The following is a 15,009-nucleotide window of genomic DNA, read 5'->3' as shown; positions in this document are numbered from 1 at the left end:
ATTATCTGCTGCCTTCCCAGGAGCATTAACAGGAAGCTGGACTTGAACGGGCACTCCAATATGGTGTTGCAAGTGGCAGCTTAACCTGCTGGACCACAACAACGGCTCCTCGCTCAAGATATTCTTGAGGTGGAAGATGTAGCCCGAGGACTTCCATATGAAGTTGTGGGGTGGTCTCTGGGAATCCAGCCATTTAAATGACCTGGTCCAATCCATTCCTTCAACACTGGCTTGGGAGAGGGCTAAGTAATTTCAAGAATATGACCGTGCCTCTAGTCAAAAATTGCTCTGTTGAGATTAAAGTATTTTGCACTTATCCGCATGGTTTTGTGGTTGCAATCTCATCAAAGTTATATAAATCAATTAAGAGTACATCTCTTTAAAAAATATGCCAGTAGATGTATGACGAGTCACCTTGACAAAGTTGAGTCCAGAGATAGGTGGGACTGAAAGGCCCTCCCAGCTCCTCTCCCCAACCCCCAGGCGACACTCACATTGTTGGCTTCCCGGACCAGCCTCTGTTCGTTGTACAGAATGTGCCGGATGCAGCGGACCAGCTCCATGGGGCAGCGGTCGTACGTGTTCTGGAAGAATCCAAGAGCAGACATCACCTTGATCCACCACACGCTATGGGGCCTAACCCAGTCTTTGAGCTCTTATGATGAAGAAGATTCCTGGAGCCATGAAGGCATAATCATAGGAAATGGTACCATCCCCCCATACCAACAGGAACAAGACAGTGCATCGAAGAAAACCTAATGACAGCAAAAAGGAAATATTATTTTATTTGTTGCATCTTAATGTGCCTAAAGTACTAGGGCAATTTTTTTTTTTTTTTGACAGGCAGAGTTAGACAGTGAGAGAGAGAGAGACAGAGAGAAAGGTCTTCCTTCCGTTGGTTCGCCCCCCAAATGGCCGCTACGGCTGGTGTGCTGCGCTGATCCGAAGCCAGGAGCCAGGTGCTTCCTCCTGGTCTCCCATGGGGTGCAGGGCCCAAGCACTTGGGCCGTCCTCCACTGCACTCCCTGGCCACAGCAGAGAGCTGGCCTGGAAGAGGGGCAACCGGGACAGAATCCGGCGCCCCGACCGGGACTAGAACCCGGAGTGCCAGTGCTGCAAGGCGGAGGATTAGCCTAGTGAGCCGCGGTGCCGGCTTTCCATGAGCTTTTGAAGGACCCTTGTATGTGACCTTGAACTGGCTGCCCTGGAGGATATTTTTGAATCAGTTGTCCAAATGGAAGCATAGACAGATAATTATCTAAAGTATTTGATCAATATCAAATTTCCTAAAGCTGATAATGGTATTATAATCCAGTAAGAGAAGGCTTATAGTCTTAGAAAGTGCACAAAGAAGTACTCATGGGTGAAGGGATACAATGTATGCAATTTACTATCAAATGACTAAAAAAGTTTATGCCTGTGCATGCAGAGAAAGCAAGAATATGATTTAGTGTTAATGAGTAAATCTGGCTTTCCTAGGGTTTTTTTGTATTATTTTTGCAATTTTATATAAATTTCAAATTCTTTTGAAAATTCTTTTTACAGGGCCATACAAAACCAAATAATCAGTAGCTAGTGCTTGTAACAGAACCTAGTGCATGTAACCTCAACAGAGCTGGGTGGGAGGAGGCATTCCAAGTCTCCAGGAAGGACTAAACAGGGGGAAAGCCCTTCTGAGGAAGAGCTCTGAGTGTGGCCCAGCGTTCACACCCACCTGGAGCTGGGTGGCGTAGTGGCCCAGCTTGATCTTCAGTAAAAACCCATCTTCCCCCACCTGATGCTCCGCCTTCTTCTGCAGCTCTTGCACCAGGCCCTCCAGGAGCTGGGTGGCCTTAATATTCTCCTGTGGATTATCAAGATCTATTGAGTCCCTAGGGGAAAAAAATTACATGATCTGTATACATAAATGCACATGAGCCTGTACAAATGCAGCCTCAACATATCACACGTTTCCTCTGATTAAAGTGATTTCTTCTTTATGCTCCCTGCAAATTTTAAGAAAGAGCCTGGGGCCAGTGCTGTGGCGTAGTGGGTAAAGCTGCAGCCTGCAGAGCTGGCATCCCATATGAGTGCTGGTTCGAGTCCTGGCTGCTCCACTTCTGATCAGCTCTCTGCTGTGGCCTAGGAAAGCAGTGGAAGATGGCCCAAGTCCTTGGGACCCTGCACCTGTGTGAGAGACCCAGAAGAAGCTTCTGGCTCCTGGCTTCAGATCGATGCAGTTCCAGCCGATGTAGCCAATTGGGGAGTGAACCAGCAGATGAAAGACTTTTTTTTTTTTTTAAGATTTATTTATTTTTTTGAAAGTCAGAGTTAGAGAGAGAGAAAGGTCTTCCTTCTGTTGGTTCACCCCCTAAATGGCCACCATGGCCAGTGCTGTGCTGATCCAAAGCCAGGAGCCAGGTGCTTCTTCCTGGTCTCCCATGGGGTGCAGGGCCCAAGCACTTGGGCCATCCTCCACTGCACTCCCGGGCCACAGCAGAGAGCTGGACTGGAAGAGGAGCAACCGGGACTAGAACCCAGCGCCCACATGGGATGCCGGCGCCACAGGCACAGGATTAACCAAGTGAGCCACAGTGCCAGCCCCTGAAAAACCTTTCTCTCTTCCTCTCTGCCTTTGCCTCTCTATAACTTTCCCTTTCAGATAAATAAATAAATATATTTTTTAAAAAGGACGAGCTCAACACAGAGTGACCGATGCTGCTTCATAATCTGCTAATTCCCTGAGCTGGCCTGCATGCTACAGGAACAACACACTGCCCTTTCTCCTTCTTGTGGCTGGCTTGCGCCGGTGCTTGTGCTATCTGCTCTGAGAAATGAAGGGAAAGGGAAAGTGCTTTGTGCACACTGAAGGAAATAAGCACTCTGATAATTTCCTATTTATAGTTATCCCACAAGGGTGTACAAAGGGCACAAGGTCAGGACCGTTCTATGTGTCCTTTCCAGACTCGATGAGTTAGACATCTCTATTGCTAATTTTACAGAGTATTTCTTAAGCAGAGATAGGTGAAACAACAGTCATTGCTACTTCTAAGGAGTTCTGGACATGAGACACTAAGGCAGAGGGTGCCTGCAGGAGTTTGCCCGGGTCGGATGTGGCAGACTGGGACTTGCAGGCCACGCTGACGTTTCCAGTGACGGACTCCATGTTAGTTCAGAGCCGTTTAACCGGGGACAGGTGAGACAGCCGCCTTCCCTCCCTTCTTTCTTTCTGCAACTGAGGCGACAGTTGCTATGGGGCAGTACTGTATTGCTAGCTATCTGAAGAAACCAAACAGCGGTCAGGCAGAAATAACATTCAATTACTGTTATCCAGGTCTGGGGCCAAAGAGATCTAGTGGTAGCTACGAGGTGCTGTCATCTTTAAACCCCTGAAGTTAGTCAGCAACTCAGTGCAAGTGGAAGCACAAACAGGTGTGCCAGGACAACCGTACTTCATCAAAGAGAACACCCTAGCCTACTCCTGGAGAAGGCAATAAAGAAAGCCAAACTGTAAACACACACGCTCTGTGTAGTAAATAAGATACAGATTAAATATGAGCCTGGAAGGAAACAGGGGCAGCCCTGCACCTCTGTTGCCAGGCAATGCCCCTTGCTGGAAAGCCCTCTCGTGAGAGGTCCAGCCTGTGGAAGAAACTCGGGCAAGCACTGGTTCATTACTGGAAAACGTGTTTCTCTGCTGAAATAAAAGTGACTTGTTTAAGACAGCTTCAGCATGAAGAACTGACAGTTTTTATTAAAATATTTGTATTCCTTTTTAAAAAGATTGATTGATTTATTTGAAAGGCAGAGAGAGCGAGCGAGAGATCTTACACCTCTGATTCACTCCCTAGATGGCCCCAAGAGTCGGATCTAGGCCAGGTAGAAGCCAGGAGCCAGGATCCATCCTGGTCTCCTGGGTGGCAGGTGACAAGAACTTGGGCCATCTTCCACTGATTTCCAAGGTGCACTGGCAGGAAGTTGGGGCAGAAGTGGAGCAACTGGCACTTGAATCGGTGCACTGATATGGCATGCTGGTGTCACAAGCAGCTGCACCACAACATGGGCTACTATATATAAAGGATTTATTTATTTGAAAGGCAGAGTATGAGTGAGAGAGAAAGAGAGAGAGAGAAATCTTCCATCTGCTGGTTCACTTCCCAAATACCCACAACAGCCAGGGCTAGGCCAGATAGAAGCTAGGAGCCAGGAACTCCATTTTGATCTCCCATGTGGGTGGCGGAGGCCCAAGTACTTGGGCCATCATCTGCTGCCTCCCAGGTGCATTAACAGGAAGCATGGAGTACCCAGTTCTTGAGCCAGACACTCTGATATGGGATGTGGGCATTGCAAGTGGTGGCTTAACCTGCTATACCACAATGCTTGCCCCAAATTCTATATATTCTTAAGAAAAACAAAAATAAATAAAACTTAGGTTTTCCTTAATATCAACACAAGTCATTTAATACTCATTCTGTAAGAAGACTATATGGGAACCTTGTTAATTTTAAATCAACAGAAACTTCTTACTGAGGTTTTTCTAAGTCATTTAAATAGAAAAGAAAATGAGAAGGAAGTGGAAAAGCACTAAACAAGGTACACTTGACATTCTCATATTTAGCTCATTTTTTTTCTCACTTAATTATACGAAGCTGAGAGTGTTTTAATTGCTTAGAAAATTGCCTTCCTTTGATGCTTTCCACTTTCTGAATAGAAATCTGTTACTAACATGCAATTGAAAGTATTCAAAGCAACACCACCAACAGGTTACAGCCAAACAGCAGCATCGATGAGGGCTTCTTGGGGGCTGCCAGAGGACCCAGGGCCACCGCGATGCAGGCCGTGAGTGTTTATTTATCTAAGGAATACGTCAGACTACAGCCAACCAACAAGCTCCCTGGCCCTGAGCAGAGCACAGCACAACCTGCTGCTGCGTGTGAAGCAATGCTGTCAGTTCAAGAGCTGCGCCGGGGTGGGCATTTGGCACAGCAAACAAGAGCTGTGGGGTTTGCCTGCATCCTGTATTGGGGAGCCTGGGTTCCAGTCCTGGCTCTGCTTCCAATTCCAGCTTCCTGTTAATGCACACCCTGGGAGTCAGCAGGTCCTGGCTCAAGTACATGGGAGAACTGGATTGAATTCCTGGATCAGCTTTGGCCTGGCCCAACCCCAGCACTTGGGGAGTGAACCAACAAATGGGAAATCTTTGTTTCTTTGTCTCTATTGAGAAAAAAAAAAATTAACAACCTGTGTTGTCAGTTAACTGCACTGTATACTAATTCTACAAGAATATATATTTTTGAAAATGTATTTATTTATTTGAAAGGCAGAGTTACAGAGAGGCAAAGAGAAAGAGAGAGAGAGAGAGAGAGCTAGAGAGAGAAGAGAAAGTCTTTCATCTGCTGGTTCACTCCTCAGATGGCTGCAACAGCCGGAGATGGGACAATTCAAAGCCAGGAGCCAGGAGCTTCTTCTGGGTCTCCCATGCAGGTGCAGGGGCCCAAAGACTTGGGCCATCTTCTACTGCTTTCCCAGGCCATAGCAGAGAGCTGGATCGGAAGTGGAGCAGCCGGGACACAAACTGGCGCCCATATGGGATGCCGGCACTGCAGGTGGCAGCTTTTCCCACTATGCCACAGCACCGGTTCCTTGATTGCTTTCTTAGCAGCAACAGCTTAATACTTTCAGCCAGTATTTACTATTTAATGGAACAAATCTTGCTTTTGAATCCCAAAATTTATTCCATCTCCCTAAATCTAAGATGGGGTTAAATACATTGTCATAGATCACATCAAACATTTTTTTATGACACAATTTTTACAGTCTCCATTGTGACATTTTTCTAGTCCAACTTCAATACTTTTGTGCCTCACAGCATATGATGTGGAAAACTGTCCACCTACCAGGCTTGGCTTTCGATCCACTGGGACAGGTAGTGGCGCACCTCGATGGGGAAGTGCTGGCCGTACAGCGCTTGCATCTGGTGAAGGGCATCTCCTTGCAGCTGCTGGGCTTGTATCCACACAGCCATGGCTTATAACCTGCTGGGAAAACAGTCCGTGGTTGGCAGTATTGAAATGCTGCTTTATTTATTTATTTATTTATTTGAAAGTCAGAGTTACACACAGAGAGGAGAGGCAGAGAGAGAGAGAGAGAGAGAGAGAGAGAGAGAGAGGTCTTCCATCTGTTGGTTCACTCCCCAAATGGCCGCAACAGCCAGAGCTGCACCAATTTGAAGCCAGGAGCCAGGAGCTTCTTCTGGGTCTCCCACATGGGTGCAGGGGCCCAAGACCTTGGGCCATCTTTTACTGCTTTCCTAGGCCACAGCAGAGAGCTGGATCGGAAGTGGAGCAGCTAGGACACAAACTGGTGCCCATATGTGATGCCAGCACCGCAGGCAGCGGCTTTACCTGCTATGCCACAATGCCGGCCCTGAAATGCTGCTTTTAAACACACTGGAGTATGGAGTAAATCATCACATGGGTTACAAAAGTAAATACTTATGGTAGACTCAAGATAAGTATTCTTGAACTGAATTTTAGTGTTAAAATGTTTTCAAAATGCAGACATTCAGTGTGGCTGTGGGATGGTACACGATGGGGCCCATGAGGTTCTGACCTTAAAATGGACCGAGGGACAAAACCACATCAGGGAAAGGACTTTGATATCATAGTCATGGTCTTCTGTTCAAAACCACCAGCACTGGTCAGCAGTATTCAGTAGTAACTATACAACTACCAGAGGGACTTGTCAAAAATTACATGTTTACATTTGGTATCCTGGCTTTAAGAAATATAGAAGGGGCTGGTGCGTGGCGTAGCAGGTAAAGCTGCTGCCTGCAGTGCCAGCATCCTATATGGGCGCTGGTTGGAGTCCCAGCTGCTCCACTTCTGATCCGGCTCTCTGCTATGGCCTGGGAAAGCAGTGGAAGATGGCCCAAATCCTTGGGCCCTTGCACCCATGTGGGAGACCCAAAAGAAGCTCCTGGCTCATGGCTTTGGATCGGCATAGCTCTGGATGTTGAGGTCAGCCATCTGGGGAGGGGACCACTGGATGGAAGACTTGTCTCTCTCTTGCTCTCTCTCTCTGCCTCTGACTCTCTGTAACTCTGCCTTTCAAATAAATAAACAAATCTAAAAATAAAAAAAGAAATATAGAAAACACACTGCCATTTTGAAAGGAGCCCCATAAAAGAAAACGGAGACACCTGAAGCATGGACTGAACCCCATGGATTATCACCAATGCTCTGCTCACAAAGGGTGTAGACGTAGCTCAAAAAACACCCCAAGGTCCTCCTTCTGAGTTATTTCAAAGGAATTTATGAAGCAATGTTCCCTTAAACTATAGCACAAAAGCAACATATACCAACTATTAGAAACAAAAACCATTATATTCCAATAGTGGATAGGTTTTTGAAACAGGCTCTTGATTTTAGACAGTTTTATAAAACCACCAGGATGCTTCCTCAGACTCCCCTGAGAGTTTGTAACTCAGTTGGCAGAGGATCTGGGATGAACTAGACTGGGGCAGCAATGTTACTTTATGTAACTGAAGGAACTAAAACCGAAGCTTTCTCTACACCGTTTTCCATAATGTGGAATTTGGTATAAAGCAGGGCTGTCTTGAATCCTACACAAAGTTATCTGCTCGCTGATCTGCACTATTCTCTTAAGAAGAATGCTACAGTTAGGCTCCAGGGAACTGGACCTGGATTTTGTTAATGACCAGAGACTCACTGTTTGACCAGAGACTTAACACTGTGTGTTAAGAAACAAATCCTTTCTCTTCTATGCTACTTGTAGTTGTCTGATCCTGTAACACCGAGCTATTTATGGGACAAGTCAGTTAGCCAACAATGTGTGTGGGGTAGTTGCCAGTTACCTATTTTAGACTTGTGCAATGCTATAGAACATTTGAATGGTGTACACTTTTATTTAGGGCTTTTAGGCATTAGGGCCAGGATCACTTAAGATCAACCAAACACATCAAATTTCATTAGCAAACATATCAAATTTCATAGTGAATATCCCAGAAAAGACTTGGACCAAAGAGTTCTCTCTAGAAGCAATCCCACTTTATAATCAAACATCTGGAAGACATCTGATTGTATAATACATTTTTTTATCTCAAGATTTTGGAAAATCAGAACAGATACCCAATCATGATTTTGGATGAAAGATACAGGGATGGATGGATGAAGGTGCGCAGGCCTTCTTTACGTCTGTGGAAGACTGATGCAGGAATGAAGAGAGTCCAAATAATAAGAAAGAAGTACGACCTCATCAGAACTCTCTTAATGAACATGTAATGGACACCAACAGATAAAAAATTCTCTTGCATCAGCATTCATGACCTGAATCGTCCTAAAAGAAGAAAGATGGAAAACTTTAGCCTTCCTGATCAGAGACTCTGTCCCTGTCCACCCAAATACACAATGTTCTGGCAACTCTATCTTCTTAATCTGTTTTTTTCTTATTATTTATCACTTCCTGACATGCATCATGTATTTGTGGGTTTATTGTTTTTAAAGATTTATTTATTCACTTGAAAGGCAGAGTTACAGAGAGAGGGAGAGGTTGAGAGAGAAAGAGAGAGATCTTCACACCACTGGTTGACTCCCCAAATGGCTTCAATGCCTGGAGCAGGGCCAGTCCTAAGGCAGGTGCCAAGAGCTTCTTCCAGGTCACCCATGTGGATGCAGGGGCCCAAGCACTTGGGCCATCTTCCACTGCTTTCCTATGCACATTAGCAGGGATCTGGATCAGAAGTGGAACAGCCGGGACTCGAACCAGTGCCCACATGGGATGCTGGTGCTGCAGGTGGCAGCTTAACCCGCTGAGCCACCTGCTGAGCCAGCCCTATCATCATGTATTTTTTGACTGACTTCTCTTTAGGGTGAAATCACCATGAACACATTCAGTGTTTTGTTCACTGCTCTTTCTCTCAGGCCTTAAATAGTGCCTGGCACATAAACACTGTAAATTTCTCTTTTAAAAAGTAATTTAGGGGGCGGGTGCTGTGGTGTAGCAGGTAAAGCCTTTGCCTGCGGTGCCACTGGTTCAAGTCCTGGCTGCTCCATTTCTGATCCAGCTCTCTGCTATGGTTTAGAAAAGCAGTAGAGGATGGCCCACGTGCTTGGGCCCTTGTACCTGTGTAGGAGATCTGGAAGAAGCTCCTGGCTTTGTATTGGCCCAGCTCCAGCTGTTGCAGCCATTTTGAGAGTGAACCAGTGGATAAAAGATCTCTCTCTCTCTCCCTCCCTCTGCCTCTCTGTAACTCTGCCTTTCAAATAAATAAATCTTTTAAAAAGGTTTTTTATTGGGGCTGGCGCTGTGTCACTACGGGTTAAGTTGCCCCTTGCTATGTCTGCATTCCATATTGCAGTGCCAGTTTGAGACCTGGCTACTCCACTTTTTTTACTTCTCTCTTTACAAACAGATTTCTTTATGTGAGAGGCAGAGTGAGAGCGAGAGCTCCTATCTACTGATTCAGTCCCCAAAGGACCACAACTGCCAGCACTGGGCTTAGGTTGAAACTGGGAACCAGAAATGTACTCCAGGTTTCCAAATGGTGACAGGAACTCACTTTCTATCTTTTTTTTTTTTTTTTAAGATTTATTTTATTTGTTCGAAAGACAGAGTTACAGAGAGAGGTAGAGACAGAGAGAGAGGTCTTCCATCTGCTGGTTTACTCCTCAGATGGCCACAACGGCCGGAGTTGCGCAGATCAGAGGCCAGGAGCCAGGAGCTTCTTCCGGGTCTCCCATATGGGTGCAGGGGCCCAAGGATTTGGGCCATCTTCTACTGCTTTCCCAGGCCATAGCAGAGAGCTGGATCGGAAGAGGAGCAGCCGGGACTCGAACCAGTGCCCATATGGGATGCTGGTGCTTCAGACCAGGGCTTTAACCCACTGTGCCACAGCGCTGGCCCAGGAACCCACTTTCTTGAGCCATGAGCAGAACCACTCAGGGTTTGCATTAGCTGGAGGCTGGAATCAGAAGCCAGAGGAGGGCATCAAACCCAGGGACTTGGACAGGAGACTGGGCATCTTAACTGGTGTCCTAACTGCTGGACTAAACAACTGCCAAAACATTGTAAACTTCCTGCTGTATAAATAGACGTATATACAAAATTTAGTTCAATCTATCAGGCCTTTCCAAAGTTATGACGGAACAAGATATCAGAATAATAGACATGACAATGAAACAATTTCCATTTAATTGATCAATGACAATTTTGTAATTTGGAAGTCCATGATAATAATGGTCTGTTGGTACTTTAATATGCCACAGTTTGTAACTTTTCCTTTCAGTTTTTGTTCATTTTGTCTGGTTCTGCACTGAACTCAGAGCAGTGGGAGGGGCCGACGCCGTGGCGCAGTGAGTTAAAGTCCTGCCTAAAGCACCAGCATCTGATATGGGTTCCGGTTCTAGTACAGGCTGCTCTTCTTCTGATCCAGCTCTCTGAAATGGCCTGGGAAAGCAGTATAAAATGGCCCAAATCCTTGGGCCCCTGCACCCACGTGGGAGACCGGGAAGAAGCTCCTGGCTCTTGGCTTTGGATCAGCTCAGCTCTGGCCGTTGCAGCCATCTGGGGAGTGAACCAGCAATGGAAGACCTCTCTCTGTTTCTCTACCTCTCTCTGTAACTGTCTTTCAAATAAATAAAATAAATCTTAAAAAAAAAAAAAAAAAGAGCAGTGAGAGACACAAGTACATTACTCACTATTGTGTCCCAGGAGCCTGGAGCAGTGCCTTGCCTAAGAAAAGTGGTCAGGAAATATTTACTCAATGAATAAACAATTAGATCAATAATTCATGCTGGCTGGGATGCCTGTACCCCATGTCAGAATGCCTGAGGTTCTGGCCCTAGCTCCATTCCCAATTCCAACTTCCTGCTAACAGGCACCCTGCGGGCAGCAGGTCATGGCTCAAGTAGTCAGGTCCCTGCCACCCACACGGGAGATACAGATTGAGTACTCAGCTCCTGGCTTCAGCCTGGCCCAGCCCTGGCACAGTGGGCGTTTGTAGTGAACCAGCAGATGGAAGATCTCTTTGTGTGTGTGTTTGCCACACATACAGGGTTACTATATAAATGTCACACTATTTTGTCTTAAGTTTTGTCTGAGTTCTTAGTTTTTATCAAAGTAGAATGCTGAGTTCTTAGAATTCATCAGGCCGGCGCTGCGGCTCACTAGGTTAATCCTCCGCCTTGCGGCGCTGGCACACCGGGTTCTAGTCCCGGTCGGGGCGCCGGATTCTGTCCCGGTTGCCCCTCTTCCAGGCCAGCTCTCTGCTGTGGCCAGGGAGTGCAGTGGAGGATGGCCCAAGTCATTGGGCCCTGCACCCCACGGGAGACCAGGAAAAGCACCTGGCTCCTGCCATCGGATCAGCGAGGTGCGCCGGCCGCAGCGCGGCAGCCATTGGAGGGTGAACCAATGGCAAAGGAAGACCTTTCTCTCTGTCTCTCTCTCTCTCTCACTTTCCACTCTGCCTGTAAAAAAAAAAAAAATTCATCAGAATTTTTTATTATTTTAATTATGAACATGCTATAATAGTTATTTTCTAAAGCAGTATGCCATTTGGAGGATAATAGCTGCAAATATAAGCGGATAATTGCTTTATTTTGATAAATACAGTATACTTTCACTGCATAAAGGGGCTCTGCTATAGCAAGAAAGATTTTGTTTACTACTTGTCAGAAATATAAAATGTACCTCAAGGGGCCAGCGTTGTGGTGTAGCAGGTAAAGCTACTGCCCTGCAGTGCTGGCATCCCATGTGGGCACCAGTTTGAGTCCAGCTGCTCTATTTCCAATCCAGCTCTCTGCTAATGTTTCTGAGAAAGCAGCAGGAGATGGCCCAAGTGCTTGGGCCCCTGCACCCATGTGGGAGATCTAGAAGAAGCTCCTGGCTCCTGGCTTCAGACTGGCCTAGCCCTAGCTGTTGTGGCCATTTGGGGAGTGAACCAGCAGATGGAAGACCTCTCTCTCTGTAGCTCTGCCTGTCAAATAAGTAAATAAATGAATAAATCTTAAAAAAAAAAAAAACTACACCAAATAGTATAGATTTTTACTTTTAAACCAAGAATTATATACACATAGAATATGAGATGACTTATCAAGATTATCATGTAGCAAGTTACAATATCCACTTTAGGGGAAAATTATGTTCTAGTTGATATGAACAAGACCTAGAATCTACGAACTGTTTTTCACATGTGTCATAACTCTTCACCACGCTACTGGACTAAGTCTACGCTCTGTCTAAGCTGCTTCCTGTCCCTTCTCCCAAGCACCAATCCACCACCAAATGCGACTCCACACTGGCGGCAGCGCCGCAGCTCTGCCTCCGCAGGCGCTCTCTTCTGCGGACTGACAGGCAGCTCCATCTTCGCTGCGTGATGTCTGACAAGGGAAGTGGTTTGCATCTCTGGTAAGTCATCACAGGGGCTTCTCTCAGCCTGGGAACTGGATGCACAATCTTATTTTTAGGCCAAAGATAACTAGCTGAACTCTGCTTAGCTGCTGTTCTCACAGGCATGCCAGAAACCACCTGCAGCAGCCCTGAGCATGGAGGCTGCCCTTCCCGAAAGCACGGGGCGTCTACGCAGACGCAGACCTCACTGAGAGTCCTAAACAAGAGGCCGTCAGGCACCTGTCAGTAAGAGTTTCAAAGTCAGTGTCTCACAATGTCACACGCTTACTGAAAACCATAAAAACGAGTGTTTCCTACATAAATAAATCACCACAGTGGGTGGCATTGGGGAATAATTTTGTCCCAGTAACACATAACCTTTTTAAAACCAAAATATAAACTTTTAAACAAAAGAAGTTACTCTCTCGGAAGACTGAGGTTGAAATCGGGAACCACACGGCACTGTGGCTCAGGTCTTGCATAGCCAAACCGGGGGGTGGGGAAGCATAGTGCCCGACATCAGAAAGCCCCCCCAGGCCCATCTGTCAACCGAGTGAATGCACTCTTGCCTGGGGTGGGAGTCGAGGAGAAAATGTATGAAGAGATTTACTCTGCTGGATTCATGTCTGTAATTTAAAGGATTTTACCATTTCTCCACCCCATCTCAGGACCAATTTCTCTAAAGTGGGGTTAAAGTTCTAGAGATAATACTGAGTTCACCTAATGATAGTTCTGCAAAAATTTAACCTCTTTAACCTCCCTGCGCCTCAGCTCTCTTCTTTGCTGAGTGGGAATAATAATTTTTAGTTCTCTCGGGGTTGCTGGAAGAACAGGGTCGGTGTGTTAGCACTTAAAACAGCACCTGGCTCACAGTAAGTGCGCTCTCCATGCGCAGATTCTTACTTTTGCCTTAAACTTCTAAAGAGGCTTCCTTCTCTCCATTTCCAGTTTTAACTGAATTCAATAAACTTCCTTTCCAAGCCAACCTGCCACAGGTAGCTCTGGCTACCCTCCTCCTTAACTAACTGTAGGGTAAACTTTACCTTTGTTTTTAAAAATGGGTTCCTTTTCTTATTTCACGGGCACGGGGACTTCTATAGATAAGACCTACTGGGAGGTGGTGGGAAGACTCCATGAGTTCTGCCCTTCACCGCTGAGCGACACAGCTGAGAACTGGGAAGAGTGCAGGGTGATGGAACAAGGCTTTGCCACACACAAACTCCAAAAGAACGAAAACACCCATCTGATGTGCTCCTCTCACAGACAAGATTATACCAGCAGGGAGCTGCCTTTACTTATGCCTTCCCAAGGCCCTGTGTGACTCCAACTAAAGTACAAAAGACAATGAAATTTGAGGTTTGCATATATGACACTGCTTTGTGAGTGACCAATAATAAATATTTTAATTCATCTAAAAAATAAAAACAACCTTCAGAAATGATAAGGTGGAGAAACGAATTAAAATAACAGTTACGAGTAGTGGTAATTACCCAGCATCCAGGCTTAAAAGCTAACATTTAATGTATTATCTGCAACAAGTGCTTTTATGAATCTACTCATTTAATCCTCACAAAAACCCTAGGAGGTCAGCACCATCACCATCTCCATGTTAACAGATGCGGAGATAGAGCTTCAGCAAGATGGGCGGGATGTCCTACGGTGTAACGGCTTTGGAAAACAACCCAGCAGTTCCTCAAGAGGTTGGCCCGGAGTGGCCACAGGATCCAGTAGTTCCATTCTTGGCAGTATGCCTATGAGAACTGAAAACATCTGTCTACTCAACTTGTCCACAAATGTTCACAACAGCACTGCTAAATGTCTGCCAGTGAAGCAATGAATATGGACAGGAATGGATAGATAAAATGTAGTACTATTCAGGTGTTAAAAAGAAATTAGGTGGGCATCTGGCACAGCAGTTAAGATGCCACTTGGGATGCCTGCCTGGTCTCGAGTCCCAGCTCCACTTCTAATTCCAGCTTCCTGCTAATGAGCATCCTAGGAGGTGGCAGGTGATAGCTCAAGTACTTGGGCCTTTGCCACCCATGTGGGAGACCTGGATTGAGTTCCAGAGCTCCTGGCTTTAGCCTGGCCCAGCCCTAGCTGTTGTGAGCATTTGGGAAGTGAACCAGCAGATGGGAGATTTCTCCATCTATGAAATAAAAAAAATTAAAAGAAAATAAAGTACTGATACACGCTACAACATGAATGAACCTTGAAAATACTATGCAGGGGCTGGCACTGTGGCGTAGCGGGGAAAGCTGATGCCCGTGACACTGGCATCTCATATAAATGCTGCTTTGTGTCTTGGCTGCTCCATTTCTGATCAACTCCCTGCTAATAGCCTGGGAAAAGCAACAGAAGATGGTCCAAGTTTTTGGGTCCCTGCCACCCACGTGGGAGACCAGGATGAAGCTCCTGGCTCCTGGCTTCAGCCTTGCCCTGCACTTCATGTTGCGACCATCTGGGGAGTGAATCAGAAGACAGAAGATCTCTCTGTCTCTCCCTCTCTCTCTGTAATTACTTCACAATAAATACATAAATCTTCTAAATACATTAAAAAAAGAAGGGGCCAGGGTTGTGGCATAGTGGGTTGAGCCGCTGCCTATAACATAAGCATCCTAG

At 46.1% G+C, this 15,009-nt stretch overlaps 1 protein-coding gene across 8 annotated transcripts in view; it reads right to left on the bottom strand.

Annotated features, from left to right (window-relative positions):
* The window catches only part of LOC100348267 (signal transducer and activator of transcription 5B), a 76,137-nt gene that overhangs the window by 20,028 nt on the left and 41,100 nt on the right, over positions 1-15,009 (bottom strand). For 6 of the 8 annotated variants that reach the window (XM_089317781.1, XM_070060683.2, XM_070060687.2 and 3 more), the window contains exons 2-4: positions 5,877-6,014; positions 1,715-1,871; positions 495-584 (exon numbers count right to left, since the gene is read on the bottom strand). In XM_089317781.1, coding sequence (XP_089173907.1) covers positions 495-584; positions 1,715-1,871; positions 5,877-6,004 — 375 coding nt within the window. In that variant the 5' untranslated portion in view covers positions 6,005-6,014. Of the gene's footprint in view, positions 1-494; positions 585-1,714; positions 1,872-5,876; positions 6,018-15,009 lie in introns of all 8 variants that reach the window. The other 2 variants (XM_089317782.1, XM_017349339.3) reach the window with 1 other exon arrangement.

Source organism: Oryctolagus cuniculus, chromosome 17 (assembly GCF_051225735.1).
Source record: "Oryctolagus cuniculus isolate XC-2025 breed Fujian yellow rabbit chromosome 17, ASM5122573v1, whole genome shotgun sequence".
In the NCBI taxonomy this organism is placed as follows: Eukaryota; Metazoa; Chordata; class Mammalia; order Lagomorpha; family Leporidae; genus Oryctolagus; species Oryctolagus cuniculus.
The sequence above is the reverse complement of the archived record's forward strand: the minus strand, read 5'-3'. Positions and strand labels throughout refer to the sequence as shown.